The 16,539-nt window shown below is 42.4% G+C and overlaps 1 protein-coding gene across 2 annotated transcripts in view; it reads right to left on the bottom strand.

The window, feature by feature from the left end:
* The window catches only part of VAPA (VAMP associated protein A), a 35,975-nt gene that overhangs the window by 14,555 nt on the left and 4,881 nt on the right, over window positions 1-16,539 (bottom strand). For both annotated transcript variants that reach the window (XM_055559608.1, XM_055559607.1), the window contains exon 2: window positions 2,198-2,350. In XM_055559608.1, the coding sequence (XP_055415583.1) occupies window positions 2,198-2,350 (153 nt within the window). The remainder of the gene's footprint in view (window positions 1-2,197; window positions 2,351-16,539) is intronic.

Raw genomic sequence — 16,539 nt, 5'->3', positions numbered from 1 at the left:
ACAAAATATGTACACAATACTGTGGAGTTAACTTCCCTGCTAATATTTAGATTATTTCTAAGATAGATGTCAACATTTTCAAAAACCCAGATGAAATTAAGCAAATGCAAGAAATAGCAATTATATAAGAACTTCTTCTTTATAAGGTACGTCTGAGAGATCCTTAACTCCCATCGTGGTAAAAAAAAAATTTTAACGGCCAAATATACAGCAGTAGAAAATACACAAGATAGGGGGAGTCCCTGGTGGCTCAGTGGCAAAGAATCTGCCTGCCAATGCAGGAGACACAGGTTCAATCCTTGATCCGGGAGATCCCACAGGCCACAGGGCAACTAATAAGCCCTTGCTACACAACTACTGAGCCTGTGCTCTGGAGCCCAGGAACCACAACTACTGAACCCAACTACCTAAAGCCGGCGCTCTGCACAAGAGAAGCCACTGCAATGAGAAGTCTGCGCACCACAACTAGAGAATACCCATGCAGCAACAAAGAACCAGCAGCCATAAATGAGTAAACAAGCAAAATTATGAAAAAAAGAAAACGCACAAGATAAATGTGCGTTTATCCAGATAATGCACAATCTATCTCCAGGAACACCTTTCACTGAACAACCACCCCAGGATATTCACTAGAAACTGAATAAAAAGAAAAATTCAAACAAAGATGTGATGGTGACTTGCTGACAGACCTCATAACAAGAGAAAGACAATCTTAATCCATAAAAGTGCGTGCTAAAGTGAATATGCAGACAGTCAATCAAGGAGGGCTGATGGAGGAAGTGTGAATGGAGAACCCCTCACCCACTGAGGTGCTGCACTAAGCTGGAGTGCCAAGCTCCAAGTGGAGGAAAGGTGTCAAGGATGCATGTGAACACAGGAACCAGTGTGTCTGGAGGTCCTAGTAACTCAGATGCTCAATACAAGGTGGGGCTTATTGTGGGAGAAAGTGCTTTGAGAAATATATGCACATTCTTAAAAAACACTAATACCGGAAAAGCTCCATGAATTAGAACCCTCCAAGAAAGTCACTCTGAATAGTTCCATGGAATCCTGGGGTACAGCTGCTTACGCCAAAATCCATTTTTAACCATGTGGATAGAAATTATTTTATCTTCTTCCAATTGAGCGGCAGGCTTGTGGCCTTAGAGAGCAACTGCCAGAACACACGTGCCCACTGCACACTCTTCTCACTGCCCGCCACCTTTCCCATGAACTGACAGCTCGGACAGACACGACAGCAAGCCTGCCCGGCTGCCACACCATAAAACTCCTTCTCCAGGGCCTCCAGGCTCTGCGTCCGGGGCTAGGGACCGAGGGAGGATTCAGTGCCCCACAAACCCTGACTGCAGTCTGGCCTCAACTGCCGCGCATCAGGTTCCACTGCACAACGTCTCAAGGAGCCAGACCCCAGCCGGCTCTGTGGGCCTGCAAACTGGAACACCGATACAGAACTGTGTGCTGTCTTAGTCACACCTGTCAGGATCACCCAGGATACTCTGTGTGCTTTGACACACACACGTCTGGGCTATATCCACAGAGACTCTACTCTGGAGAAGCCCGTGCTGCTATGACAGGCCTTCACAAAGGTGAGAACCACGGCCGGAAAACGGGAGTAACTTGTCTTAGTGTGGGGCCTGAGAGGCGCTGCCATTAAGTAACCTGTACCCTTGACTACCTTCCTGCCTCCACTGTGAGACAGTGTCATGAGGGAAGAAGGAGCAGTCTGGGGGCACTGACTGTGCTCCACGGCAGGAGCAAGCAATCCGTGAGGAAGGAGCCACCACGCGCCCCGGACTTCAAATAAACACAGAAGGGCCACAAAACTGACATGGCATTCACAGTAAAGACAGAAGCCTCATCAACTACTGTAAGTTACTGGCCAAAGATATACACTGTACATTCTTAAGCAAGACTGAGAATAATCCCTCAATAGCTGCATGTAAAGCGTAACAGCTAGTGATCTATGGGAGATGAGAAAAGTCAAAACTGATACAAAATTTCAAAGACCAAATAATAAGGGCAAAGGATGTGGTGGTAGTAAGCTGCAGAAATAAAGAACAACGTAACATTTTAGACTGACAGTAACTGCTTTCAGCCCACCCCACCCCCAAACACACCCCCACTCCACCCCAAGAGAAGGGGGAAACTGTTTCTGCAGCAGTCTGCACACAGGGAGGACAGCATGAACATTTGCTACCTGAAACGGTCACAGTCAACCCGGGATCAATGATCCCACTGTTGGGCCGCACACAGTACCGACGAGGCGCTGTCGTCTTCACTTTGAAACACACTTTTCGATCTGAAGGATTTCGCAACTTAAGGTTTGTAGTGACTACATCTGTGAAGGGGCCTGTAAGATTTAAAAAACAAAAACAAGGGGGGAAATGTAATTGGATTCACACCCACACAAAAACAAAATTCAAAACTGGACAAACAAAACCTCGACTTTATGAAGTTCACGTACAGGTGGGGACTCACAAAGGGGCCGTGCTCTCTCCTTCATTGCTAACCCACCCATAAAATCCCTACTCAAACTTTTCTTGTTTCCATCAAGTAAAATGTGTTCTGAAAGTTTCACAACTTACGAAATAAGCCCCAAACTGTATTCTCCCAGTACATGCTTACCACATTACTGAAAAGATCAGTTCTCCAGTGCCCTGCAAACCAGAGCCCGTCTTCAGACTTACCTGACCGAGCGAAGGGCAAAGTCTCTCCACCTAAAGCCAGCAGGCCCAGAGACAGGTGGTCCCGCCCCACCTCCATCAGCTTTGATCCCCTCACTCGCTCCTTTCACTCATGTTCATCACATGCTTACTAAGATAACTGTGTCAAATGCTCTACATACAAAGGTTTTTTAAACTTTGGTTCAACACCCAAACATAAAATTGCAAAACAAAGAAACCAAACGGTGATGCAGTCCTGCCTGAATTAAGTAAATCTAAGACCATTTTTTGTTTTTAAAAAAGGGGAAGAGTGGGGTGCAGAGAAACAGTACAGTTCTCAGTTCAACAAAAGCCTAAAGACATTTTATGCAGATTTAGACAATAAATTGAATACTGGTTAATTTGGAGGCAGAAGATGGAACTTAAAAAATATGTCCCCATGAGAAGCAACAACCACACACTTCTCACTAACCCAAAAGCAATTTTAAGTGGTTTCTAAACGGAAAAAAAAAAAAACCCTTTAGAAGGCTGAAATCAAATTTCAAGGCTGAAATTAAATAAACCTGAATAAACATGTCTTTTAAAACTGTAAAATATTTCTAGTATGCTTTAAAATGTTTCTAGTAAGGATCCCAGACTGAGAAAATTCCCCAACTCTGCCGAACAAGTTTCCCACTTTGCTGAGTAGGGGGAAGTTACCTAAGACAAAGGCTTGAAGGGAACACACAAAAATGAAGGACAGTGTAAGGAGGGCGGGGTGGAAAGCAGACCAAACTGATAAGAGGAGAGGAAAAGAGAGACTTCAAATCAAAGGCCAGGAAAAAGCACTTACTTCAAGTCCAAGGAAATAAATTAATTCTAATCTGTGCTTAAAAGTTTTTTGAGTTATAAGATATTTTCTAACAAAGATTTGGAACTGGGATGAGAGGGAGGAGCTAGAAATAAGAGAACATTAGAAGAAAACACAAAGGCAGAAAACCAGTTATAGAAAAAATTTTAACATGAAACAGGTATTTAAATCAACAAGTAGGCTTTTTTTTTTTTTTTTTTTTTAAATATATACAATCTACACGAGAACTACAATCTCTTGGACAGCTCGCTTTCATTTCATGGTCGAGTCACTCACTGTATCTGCACATTATCTCACATCCTTGCTGCTCCTCCCAGCATTACTACTGCTTGCACGTTTTGACAAGCAGCTGACACCCCATCCCCACACCCCCACCCCGGGAGTAAGGGGAAGCCCCCAGCTGCATTCTGCCACGTGAATCCACTGGTAAAACTATGAATCTTAGAGAGACAGATCCCATTTCCTAACATTCTCAAAATCCACAAGTTACTACAGGTAACTGAGAACGTGTCCATTTTTATGTTATTATTTCAACTAGGATTTTAACATTAGCGCTAAGTATAATTTTTAAAAGTTTGTTTTCAGAAGTTTCTTAGTAAAACAGCTAACATTTTACGAATCTTAATTTAGAACAATCCTGTATTTTCATAACATAATTATGTAACCTTGTCATTTTAAATTCAATTTCTAAAATCTCCCCAATTTTAGAGGAAAAGTGCGAACTATTCAAAATAAGGTAAAATAACTTTTTTTAAACTGATTTTTTTTCACTATTATTCATTTTATTAATATAAATATTTTTTTCTTTTGTTTGGCTTTTATTTATTATTTTAATTTTATTTTTAAACTTTACAATATTGTATTGGTTTTGCCAAATATCGAAATGAATCCACCGCAGGTATACATGTGTTCCCCATCCTGAACCCTCCTCCCTCCTCCCTCCCCATACCATCCCTCTGGGTCATCCCGCTGCACCAGCCCCAAGCATCCAGTATCGTGCATCAAACCTGGACTGGCGACTCATTTCATACATGATAGTATACATGTTAAACTGATTTTTTAAATGACCATGTGTCAAATTTCATCAACATGAATTCTGAAACACTACTCACATTTTAGATTGCACATCAGGGAATATAAATCTTACATTAACAAATTGTGATCTTTCTAGACATGAAAATGCAAACTATCTAAAAGATGAAAATAATATGTCAAAAGAAAAAAATTTCACTAAAACCAAATTCTTAACTGAATAGATTAACCTTCTCAGTAAAATGTAAAATTACCTGTAATATACCCACCTAACAAATGAATTTGAGGTTTTCTGCACCACTTTGTCCCTCTAACCAAGTCTCTCAATAAGGCTTGCTTCCAGCAGACAGTTCAGAGTCCAAAGCCATTTTCCAGGTTAAAATGCAAAATCACCAAGTACTAATGACCACAAGCATAAGAACCATTTTTATAGCTAGAAGCAGGTTCAGGTAGAGATATCTGTTACACTTCGTGGGTCACAGAAACTCTGAGAATCTCACAAAATTAAATGCAGGTATTCTGTCTGACGTGAGGAGTGGAGGTGCTGCTGCCGGGGGAAGGAACAGGACGGCAGTGTTCTGTGACGCCCAGGCAGACCCGTGCAGTCAAGGGCCCACCAAACCTTCACACACCCCTCCAGACAGCCACACTGCTAAAAAAAAAAAAAAAAAAAAAAAACTCTTTTCCAGAAATACATCTATTGCAAAAACTCTGTTCTCTTTCTCTTTCTCCAAAAATCTAAAATGTGAGTTCACCAATACAGAAAATTATTCTACCAACAGCAATGCCACTCAGGACATGTGAATCCTGCAACACGTCTGGGGCAGTCAGCACACGTGTGTGGGTGACTGTCATGTGAGTGCACCCACATGCATAAAGATTCTCTCGCCCTGATTTCAAGACGTTAGAGAAAACCAGTCAGCCTCCACCAGACAACTCTTGCCCTCACTTCCCTTAAACCGAAGCTCACTTGTTGAGGGAGGTCACAGGCATCCGGCTACTTCATTAGTCTTCCAGTACAGTCTATATAGATACTGTACTATCTATTTATCTATATACAGATACACTACATCTAGTACAGTCTACATAGGATAGATCTACTAGTCTTCCAGTACAGTCATACCCAACACTTACACATCGAAATGCCTATTTTATTACAAGTCCAGTTTCTTCTCCTGTATGCTATAGTTAGGGCATATATTAAGATTTTCACTATGTACATTGGTAGTTGTAATTCATACATGAATTTCATCTCAGAATACAATACTGGGCACTACAAAATATAAAATGTTAAAATGGGATACTGTGTCAAATAAGGTTAAAAACTACTGCATTCTATCAACACTCTCCAGCTTTACTAATAATACCCTGTGTTTTAAACACCCAGTGCTTAGGTGTTTAAACTGTTAAGAAAAACATGCAAATGATCACCGTAAAAAAGAGTAGTTAGCTGTGCAGGGAGAGGAGGAGGGCTCTGCTGAAGCCGAGTTCCATTTCTGAGCCTGGGCCGTGACTGCACAGCTCCTGACTCTCTGATAATTCTATCAACTGCACATGGTTTTTCTTTTATGAAAAACAGTACATTTTTTTTTTTAAGAAAAGATGACTCTTGGTATAACCTTAAAAAAAAACTGAAAAAAACCTGTGAAAAGCACTTCTGATGAAAAAGTGAAACATTTGAAGCAAACTACATAGGAAATAAACACCCATGTTTTGAGGATTTCTAAAACAATCCCTATAATTGAGAGAAATCCAGCCATGTGTCCAACATAAATGCTTAGTTTAACATTTAGAAACACAATTACTACAACAGTCCATTTAAGATTACTTGGTAGTAAACTAATCACCAACCACAGATACCATCTGGTATTCCCTACTTGAGAGATGAAATTTCACTGTTTACACATAAAAATATTCCACATAAAACAAAATTCCACACAATACAGATTACATTTAAACTCTCTTACTGAAAAGAAACTAAACAAAAATTAATTTTATTAAAAGTCTACCTTTTCACCACACAGGCTGCCCTTCTCTCCTCCCCTCTCAAGCAGCCAGGCCACTTGGGGTTACCAGGTACTCCGCCCTAACTCTACCAGTTACCATTCCCTGTAAACCAGCACCCTAGCCTCAGCCCCAAACTGACAGAAATGTAACATACTTCAATGTGGGCTCAGTGTTAAAAAGCCTGGAAAAACCTGTACCCTCAGACTTCAGAAATGTAGGAAAAGCTTAGGGCCACTCACCTGGAAGGCTGTCCATAGGGAGACCGGCCTGACTCCTTTACATAAAAATGTATTCCAGGCACGAAACACTGGCTATCTAAAATTTAGAGCAATGATTTCCTTTTAAATAGTTCTCCAAACCATCCAATCTTAAAAGGAACCCAATTAAGCTAAAAACAACTAAAAGCAGAACCACTCTGACTAAACAATCTTTAAAATGGTTATCATCTGTCCATATTTTGATGTAAATTGCTGTTAAAAGTTTTCTTTAAATGCCAGGCTTTGTTTAGTTACAAAGAAAACTGACTGGGGGGGGGGGGCGGGGGGAGGAGAGAGAATAGTTGCCTTTTCTCCCAGCGTTCTGAAGAATTTCAGAAAAATCAAAATAACTCAACTGTGAATGTCCTATATGCGTAACCTAGACTCTACAACTGACACCTGCTGTTACTGTAAGACCTAGCAACCTACCTAGCCATCTGTGTCCATCCACCTTATCTTCCTGCATTCCAAGGTTCTGAAAACTCCTGAACACCTCATCATGTAGACCAACTTGAGTTCAACAGTATCTGCTTACTGAGAAGAGAATCAAATGTTATTTCAGGATTCGTGGTCCTGAATACAGCATGAAGCATTACAGAAATAGAAAAGGTCTCTGGGATGCGGCTCCAGAATAAACAGCTGTGTGCAAGAATGGTACCCTGCGAAGGCTGTGGCATCCTTTAGACCAGGAACTCAGAGGCCTGCTGACAGACCAGTCTCCATGGGTCCTGGTATTTCTGCAGCTTGGCCAGTGCAGGCCCTGGGGGCTTTCACACAGTCTTTCCAAGGATGTATGTACAGCAGAGACAACAGCCCTGGAAGACAGTAAGTACCTCCTCCTGGAGAGAGCAGGCTTCTCTACCATCCAGCGTGATAAAATTCAGGTCTTCCTCTGGAAAAAGGTCAGGCAGGTTTCTGTGCAGCCCATCATGAAAGATTCAGGGCCCTAGGCTCAAAGTTTCCCAGCTATGACACAAAGCCACCACGTGGGCAGCACCCGCCTACACTGAAGCCGTGTGTGTCACCCCGTGGAATGAAGGGCAAAGGAAACCAACACAGCTATGAAGACGCTGCCTGTAGTGCTGCCCTGACCATCACTCACCCTGGTCCCTAAACCCAGGGGTCCCATGCCTTCCACAGCACCCACAGCGCCGAAGCAGACTCAACGTCCTGAAGGGGTCACAGCAGCTTTCACAATCGAGCCTTTACTGGACGCCCACCAAGTATCAAGAACTCTGCATGAATTATGTCATCTAACCCTAATAACAAGCCATGAGGCTGACACTTTTATTACTTATTATTCTCATTTTACAGATGAGTCAACTGTGACTCAGTATAAGAACACTTGTCCAAGGTCAGACAAGCACAGAACCGTGCAAGTGGGAAGTCAAAGCAGGTTTGTCTCCAGGGCCTGAATTCTCATAAATTCTCTATATATTCTATGTGAACTACCTGGCTGTATTTATTTCCTAATTCATAAGCCATTCTAGGCTGACTTCTGCAGCATTAAGGCATGAAACTGCAGTCAAATCAGTAATACAGGAAAAAGATTTTTAATGGTTACTGTATTTCCCTTGGTTCCACAGGAAAAACATTTCCAGAAATGTTTCCACCAAGAAAACAGTTTTTCTCTTTTATACCATAGAATGCCCTAAAACATAAAGCTACCTAATTTTATTTACCTTTACTCCATTTTCCCCAAAACATACTGAAATCTCAGACCTGAGAGAATGTGAGCTCTGTGAAGACTGGTCTCACGTGCAGCTTGCCCCCAGCTGCTAGGACAATCCCTGGCACAGCAGGTACTAAATAAATGTCATCATAGAAGCATTAGTGTAAAAACAAACAGAGGACTACTTCAGGAAACAAAATGAATCAATTCAAGATGGTTTATAGTTATTAAAATATTAAACATACCTTTTTATAAGGTTTCATTACTACAAAAGTATGGACGCAAGATTAATACAAAAGCCAAACTTCACTATTTGATTTAAATACACCACCCTTATGGCAGAAAGTGAAGAACTGAAGAGCCTCTTGATGAAAGTGAAAGAGAAGAGTGAAAAAGTTGGCTTAAAACTCAACATTCAGAAAACTAAGATCATGGCATCCGGTCCCATCACTTCATGGCAAATAGATGGGGAAACAATGGAAACAGTGACAGACTTTATTTTCTTGGGCTCCAAAATCACTGCAGATGGTGACTGCAGCCATGAAATTAAAAGACCCTTGCTCCTTGGAAGAAAAGCTATGACCAACCTAAACAGCATATTAAAAAGCAGAGACATTACTTTGCCAACAAAGGTCCGTCTAGGCAAAGCTACGGTTTTTCCAGCAGTCATGTATGCATATGAGTTGGACTATAAAGAGAGCTGAGGGCTGAAGAATTTATGAACTGTGGTGTTGGAGAAGACTCTTGAGAGTCCCCTGGATTGCAAGGAGATCCAACCAGACAATCCCAAAGGAAATTAGTCCTGAATATTCACTGAAGGACTGATGCTGAAGCTAAAACTCCAATACTTTGGCCACCTGATGGGAAGAACTGACTCACTGGAAAAGACCCTGATGCTGGGAAAGACCGAAGGCAGGAGCAGAAGGGGACAACAGAGGATGAGATGGTTGGATAGAATCACCGACTCAATGGACATGAGTTTGAGTAAGCTCCAGGAGTTGGTGATGGACAGGGAGGCCTGGCGTGCTGCAGTCCATGGGGTCACAAAGAGTCGGACACAATTGAGTGACTGAACTGAACTATTTCTTTGATTTGAACTATATCTTTGATTGCTTAAACTGTTTCACTGCCCTCGTTTATCCATATTACATAATCAGCAAAAAAATTTCAGAATTCATCATGAAAAATCTCCAAAATCCACTTAAGGTAGTAGTGTGTGGTCATTTCTAGGGGCTTGGAGTCAGGGTTACAAGTGACCAGCAGGCAGGAACCATGTCCTTTCTTTACCTGGCAGCTCTTTCAGCTAACTTAGCAGTGTTCTGAGCACACAGTCAAGTACTCACCCATCACCTGCCAGTGAAGAAGCATGGGCACCATGCAGTCAAAGCACTGACTCTCATCCTCCCTGTGGGAGGCGGGGCGGCGGGGGCGGGGGGTGCCCTTGAGCAAATCGTGTCACTTCTCCAGCACAGCGTAACCCCCACTCCAGCTCAGCAGGCAAAACCATCTCCAATTCCTAAACTCCTCTCAGTCCTAAAACTACATGACATTTGGGAACAACTTTACTGCCTTAATTAGAAAACACCTACTACTCCAGGGAAGCAGGGCAGATAATACAATCTCAGATGATCACGGCTTTACTGACATTCAGCATAAAGCTACTAAACATTTTAGGAGTACTCTTTCTGACCTTCTGACGCACAGACTGCTCACTCTGACCTAAACAATCTTTGTGACAGAGAATACACAACTGCACTGTATTCACCAAGAAATGAAACAATTTGATTTGTAACATTTTTATATAAATTTTATGTTCTTCCACTGTGCAACATTATAAAGAAAAATCATGTACACACACATAAAATTTAATGCTTGCAATTAAAATTAAACATTAAATGTGGAGGCTGCTTAAGTGAACACCTTCATTAAAACAGAAATAAATGCTTCATATCTGAAGAGTTTAGACTACTTTTTAAAACCTAGGTTGGCAGGATAGGAAAGAATAAAAGAGAAATGGATACTTTGGGGAGAACTTGAAATAAATGTTTTTGAGCACCACTTATAAATCTAAAGCTCTTGTTAGACTAGAAGCAAAATAGTTATGAAAAAATTATCAACAATACTATAAATTTTACGGAGAAGGCAATGGCACCCCACTCCAGTACTCTTGCCTAGAAAATCGCATGGACAGAGGAGCCTGGTAGGCTGCAGTCCATGGGGTCCCTAAGAGTCAGACGTGACTCAGCAACTTCACTTTCACGCATTGGAGAAGGAAATGGCAACCCACTCCAGTGTTCTTGCCTGGAGAATCCCAGGGACGGGGGAGCCTGGTGGGCTGCCGTCTATGGGTCACACCGAGTCGGACACGACTGAAGCGACTTAGCAGCAGCAGCAACAGGTGTTATAGGTGGTAGGATTGAGAATCTGCTTTATCCTGTTCTATACTTTCTCAATTTTCGACATTAAGCACTGATTTTACAATCAGAAGGGATTTTTAAACATGGATTCATATTAGCTTAATTTATTCATAAAAGCTTTTATTTTTAAAGTCAGGGTAGGGGTACTAAGAAGATACAAAAAAGCTATCTTTGGAAGATGTGGTTATTGAGATGTTTGGCAGTGGGAACCGTACTCAGAAAACAAAACCAAGGAATTCATCTTCCCCTATAAGCTATAAAAGTAAAATCTGTTCACAGAGAAAACAAACAGAAAACACACACTGTGATGCAAAGGTACTCTATCCCTTCAAAGGTGTACCAGTCACTCCAATTTATGTCAGATTATCCAAGCACCAAAACAAAATATACGTGTATAAATATATATATGGAAATATATAACTACAAAATAAAAGGCTGTCAAAATGCAGCCCATAAGAAACCTGTCAAATTATACTGCAAACTAGTACTTTAAAGTCCTCTCATATTAACACTGCCTGGAAACTCCCATGGATGGAGAAGCCTGGTGGGCTGCAGTCCATGGGGTCACTAAGAGTCGGACACAACAGAGCAACTTCACTTTCACTTTTCACTTTCATGCACTGGAGAAGGAAATGGCAACCCACTCCAGCATTCTTGCGTGGAGAATCCCAGGGACGGCGGAGCCTGGTGGGCTGCCGTCTATGGGGTAGCACAGAGTCGGACACGACTGATGTGACTTAGCAGCATATTAATAATTCTTTAACATATCTATTTTTTAAAATGGCAACTGAATTCAATCATATCCTTTAAAAGTTGAAATACAAATAATTAAACATCTCATTAATTTAAACATGAATTTTGAAATCAGTACCAGATGTTGGCAGTAACTCTACCACAGTTAACATCCCAAATGCCAGAGAAAAGCAGCTAAGCAAACTACAGCATATTAATAACACAGCATCAAAGATGGCAGCTATAAAAATTTAAGACGTTGGTGGAGATTATTTGTGTAAAGTGAAACGTCACAGTCATCAAGCTGAACATATTCTCATAAGTTTTGTAGTCTAAATATATTTAAGCAAGGAGTTTTACTAGGAAGAATACAATCACATTAAGAGTTGATTCTAAAGATCTACTCAATCTATGGCACAGGAAATAAAGTACAGCTGGCCTCACAAAAGGCTACTTTCAAGAGGAACTGCTACCTGGATCCACAAGCTCTCTGTCATCTGCTCTCCCCTTCCTCTCAGCTAGCTGCTTCTGCTTGCACAGGGCCCACTGCAGCCACTGTTTCCAACCCTCTGCGACCTCAAAAGTCTTTAAAGAGGAGACATCAAAACATTGACTGTCAGCCATCCATACATACACGGTCCAGCCTGGGGGAGATGCCCACCACAAGACCAATGAGTCCAGTAGTCTGGACATAGAGGGAGGGCTCCTGTGAGCGTCCACACTGCTCTTAAATACAGTCTGTGGGCAGGGCCGATTCTCTGAGAAACAAACACCCTCGACAATCGACCATGCTTCTCACCAGGGACCACCAACTGATGCTGACAGTAGGAGTTCAATTTGTCACCTGTCACAGGACAGTTATAATTTATAAATTAGATCCACTTTCAAACAAACATGGTTTTCTACTTCTCTTCATATGCCTTAATTTTAACTGTTACTGGATGGTTACAGATTTGTTTTCTACTGACCTTACATAGGCACCTCATTGTAGGACAATTGAAACTTTTGATATAATCTCCCAAAGTATCAAGTCTAATAACAAAATAATTTTTTCTCTTACTATGAAGAGCATTGAATGTTCATGCAGAAATCTTGAAAAATACAGAAAAGTAAAAACAAAAGCATCCTAAAGTAGACCTAAGGACTGCTGACATCCTTTTCTTTCTGATCTTTTTCCTCACACATATTACCATAAATGCACTCATATTTATGCAACTTCTCACGGGTGGGATAAGGCTGTCATCACCAATCAACTTAACATCACTAGAAGGGGGACAAGCAGCCATTATCACCTGATGTGACACAATTCTATCTATGAAGTATCTGTACCAAAAAAAAACCTGAAACCTGAATCTTTAAGCCCTTAAATCCAACTCCAAACTTACAGGAAATACATACCAGAAATATCACAAGTCTGGGGCACTCCACTGGACACCGACGGGGTCTTTTCAACAAGTGAACGGTGTGATACAAAGCAGGTGAACGAGGCACTGCCAAAGATTAGGACGACCTGACACCCAGCAACCAAAAATCAGCACTATGGCAAGATTTCAACAGACCAGACATCAGATTACTGAAAAATTACTTTTGGTTTTATGAAGTGACAATGGTGTCATGATTATGTAAAGAAAAAACCTTTTTTATTAGAAATGTAAGCTCAAATACTCAGGCTTGAGATGTTATGATAGCCAGAATTTGTTTAAAATACTGCAGTACTCCTACTCTCCCCAAAACAGTAAAATACTAATAATCATTAAACTTACTATTATATGAAGCTATTAAGAGTATAGAGGTTCATTAAGTTATACAAAGTTTTTTATGAATGTTTTTAAAGTTTTCATAAGGAATTTTAGAGTAATTTGTGTCATATTTTAAGCATAATAAACCCAGTAAACAAGCATTTGCAAAAATAACTAACCCTCCCCTTTACATTTAATTTTTCTTAATCAAGAAATTTTCTTTAGTGGTCACACAATATTACATTTTGTGGTCTGTAAAGTTTAATAAACTGGCAAATATTATTTTCTTTTAAACCAATTTTTTATTAAGGAAAGCACGATCCATGCTATATTAACTACTATATCCTCTGAAAGACAGGAGTTCACTGCAGGGTCAGTAAAGATAACAGAAGCAACAAGAAAAAGAGTTAGCAAGCGCCTCTGAAAGCAATGATAAAGGGGTCCTTGCTACAAGACTCGCCTCACAGCCCGTCTCCACATGGTTAAGGAACATTTTATTGAAAGGAAAAGTAACAGGTAACTATTACAATATAGAAAACAAGAACAAAATTACCAATACTAACAATCACAAAATACCAAACTCAGAAGAACCTAATCAAGGTCTCCCAATTCTTATGTTCTTCCATTTCATAGAAGAATTGTGTTTCCGTTTTGCACTCAACCATCCCATGCATTCACAAACCTTTACAGCCAGACCATCACCGAGAAATCACCCACCCCTGCTTCTCACTTCACAAATGAAAAAAGCGAAGCACAGTAGTCAGCTCTTAACAAAATACCCTCTTCTGGAACTAAAAAGCTCTGAAAACACTACCTGCAAAGGCAAGACGAAGCATCTACTGAAAGACACAAGGCCAAAACCATGACAATTAGAGGACAGAGAGATGGTCTGAGTCTTATTAACGCGATCAACACTGACTGGGCAATCACCCCAGGCCAGATCTTGTTATCATGGATATAAAAATAAATGGGCATATCCTCAAGCGCTTCACAAACAGCTTGTGAGAGAAAAGTATGTAAACATCAGTACTGTGCCATGTGGTGAGTGCGGTAATTGCCAGTGAGCAGCACCGAGGACAGGGTCAAGAAAACGGCAGTGGCCCGGGTCCTGGAGAGCCAGAGATGGCACCATAGGTAGGGCTCCTGCAGGGGAGACAGCCCTCCGGCCAGGACGGGACGACATTCGGAAAAGAGCATGCAAAGGCCTGCAGCACTGACAGCGTCTGGAGAAACCGCTGCATGCAAGCAAAGCTACAGCAGAGGTGAACTGAAGAGGCAGGCGCGGATCTGGGCTCCAGTAAGTGCGTAACAGGAAAATGCTGCAGGTTCTTCAACCACGGAAGCAATGGGATCCGGTGTGCACTTTTCACAGGGTAGTTCTTTCAGCATCCCTGAGGACGACAGGCTGGAGGAAGTGGGACACAAGGAGAAAGGGACCAGCCTGCTAACCGGTAGAGGAAAGAGAATCACCTGAAGCAAAGAAACGAGCCAAATCCAGATCCCTCCCGAGTCAGGCACGTGGACCCCAAATGCCCATGGGTTCCCTCCTCAAGTCCAGCTGGAGGACCTAAATGCAGCTACCCTATCTGAGGAGGTCAGGACCTTCCCGCAGGTGCTCTCCCAGGCCCCTGAATTCTGCCAGCATCTGCCAGCTCCCCTCTCCAGCTGTGCAGCCAGAGACCACAGCACTGTCCGGACACTCTCCCGCCGTGCACACACCCAAGAGACCCCCCTCAAACGTCTCACCATCCCCACCACTGCCCTTCCAGCAGTCAGCACCTGCATGGACGGCAGCCACAGCGTGGGTCATCTCTCGCTCCCTCCAACACAAGTCCACGCTATGACCAGATTACAACACTCCTGTCAACACAAACGCGGTGTCAGCCCACTACCTCCACACCTCTATCTTCTCCCCACTGAAGATCAACAGTGGGTCACGATAAAAACAGAACTACTAAGCCAACACCCATGCATCCTGGCTGACCCAGCGACTGGGGTACTGACCCCGCAGCCTTGTAAACACAGGAGAGGTTATTTAACACGTCGAACACCACACCCTCCTGCCTCAGAACCCTTGCACCTGCCACTCCAGGAGTGTGCTCCTTTCCTCTTCACCCAGATAACTTCCACTCATTCTTGGAATCTTAGTCAACCTGTAGCAGCCTTCCTCGACCACATCAAAGACCCCTATGCCACGTTCTCACAGCACCAGACTCATCAAAGCTAATCTGTCTTCTGATGATCTGATTAGCTTCTACCGCTCCCATGACCATCACCTCATAAAAATAAAGATTCTTTTACTCAAAACTGTAGTTCCAACACTTATTCAATGTGCATCACATATAGTAGAAACTCAACTCTTTCTTATATAGCTGAATGAATTAAAACAAATGAATTGAGAAACTGAGCTGCATTTAACAGGAGAGATTCAAAAGTTATCTCTGGGATGCAAAAATATAAACTTTAATTATTAGATGTGCACAGCATTTCTGGAATGAGTAATCAAGATGCCACAAAAAAGAAATTAACAACATAGGAAAAGGAGTAGGCGTGCACATAAAAAGCACAGTTCAGAATATGCAGAGTTTGAGATGTCTGTTCATGTGTGCTGAGTCGAGGCCTACTCATTGTGACCCCATGGACTGCAGCCCGCCAGGCTCCCCGTCCCTGGGATTCTCCACGTAAGAATACTGGAGTGGGTTGCCATTTCCTTCTCCAATGCATGAAAGTGAAAAGTGAAAGTGAAGTCACTCAGTCGTGTCCGACTCTTCACGACCCCATGGACTGCCACCTACCAGGCTCCTCCATCCATGGGATTTGCCACGCAAGAGGACTGGAGTGGGGTGCCATTGCCTTCTCCAAGGGAGCCACCTGCTGCTGCTGCTGCTAAGTCGCTTCAGTCGTGTCCGACTCTGTGCGACCCCATAGACGGCAGCCCATCAGGGTCCCCCGTCCCTGGGATTCTCCAGGCAAGAACACTGGAGTGGGTTGCCATTTCCTTCTCCAATGCATGAAAGTGAAAAGTGAAAGTGAAGTCACTCAGTCGTGTCCGACTCTTCACGACCCCATGGACTGCAGCCTACCAGGCTCCTCCATCCGTGGGATTTTCCAGGCAAGAGGACTGGAGTGGGGTGCCATTGCCTTCTCCAGGGAGCCACCTGAGCAACATT

This window comes from Bubalus kerabau, chromosome 21, assembly GCF_029407905.1.
Source record: "Bubalus kerabau isolate K-KA32 ecotype Philippines breed swamp buffalo chromosome 21, PCC_UOA_SB_1v2, whole genome shotgun sequence".
NCBI lineage: Eukaryota > Metazoa > Chordata > Mammalia > Artiodactyla > Bovidae > Bubalus > Bubalus kerabau.
Note: the sequence above shows the minus strand (reverse complement) of the source record. Positions and strands in the feature narration are given on the sequence as shown.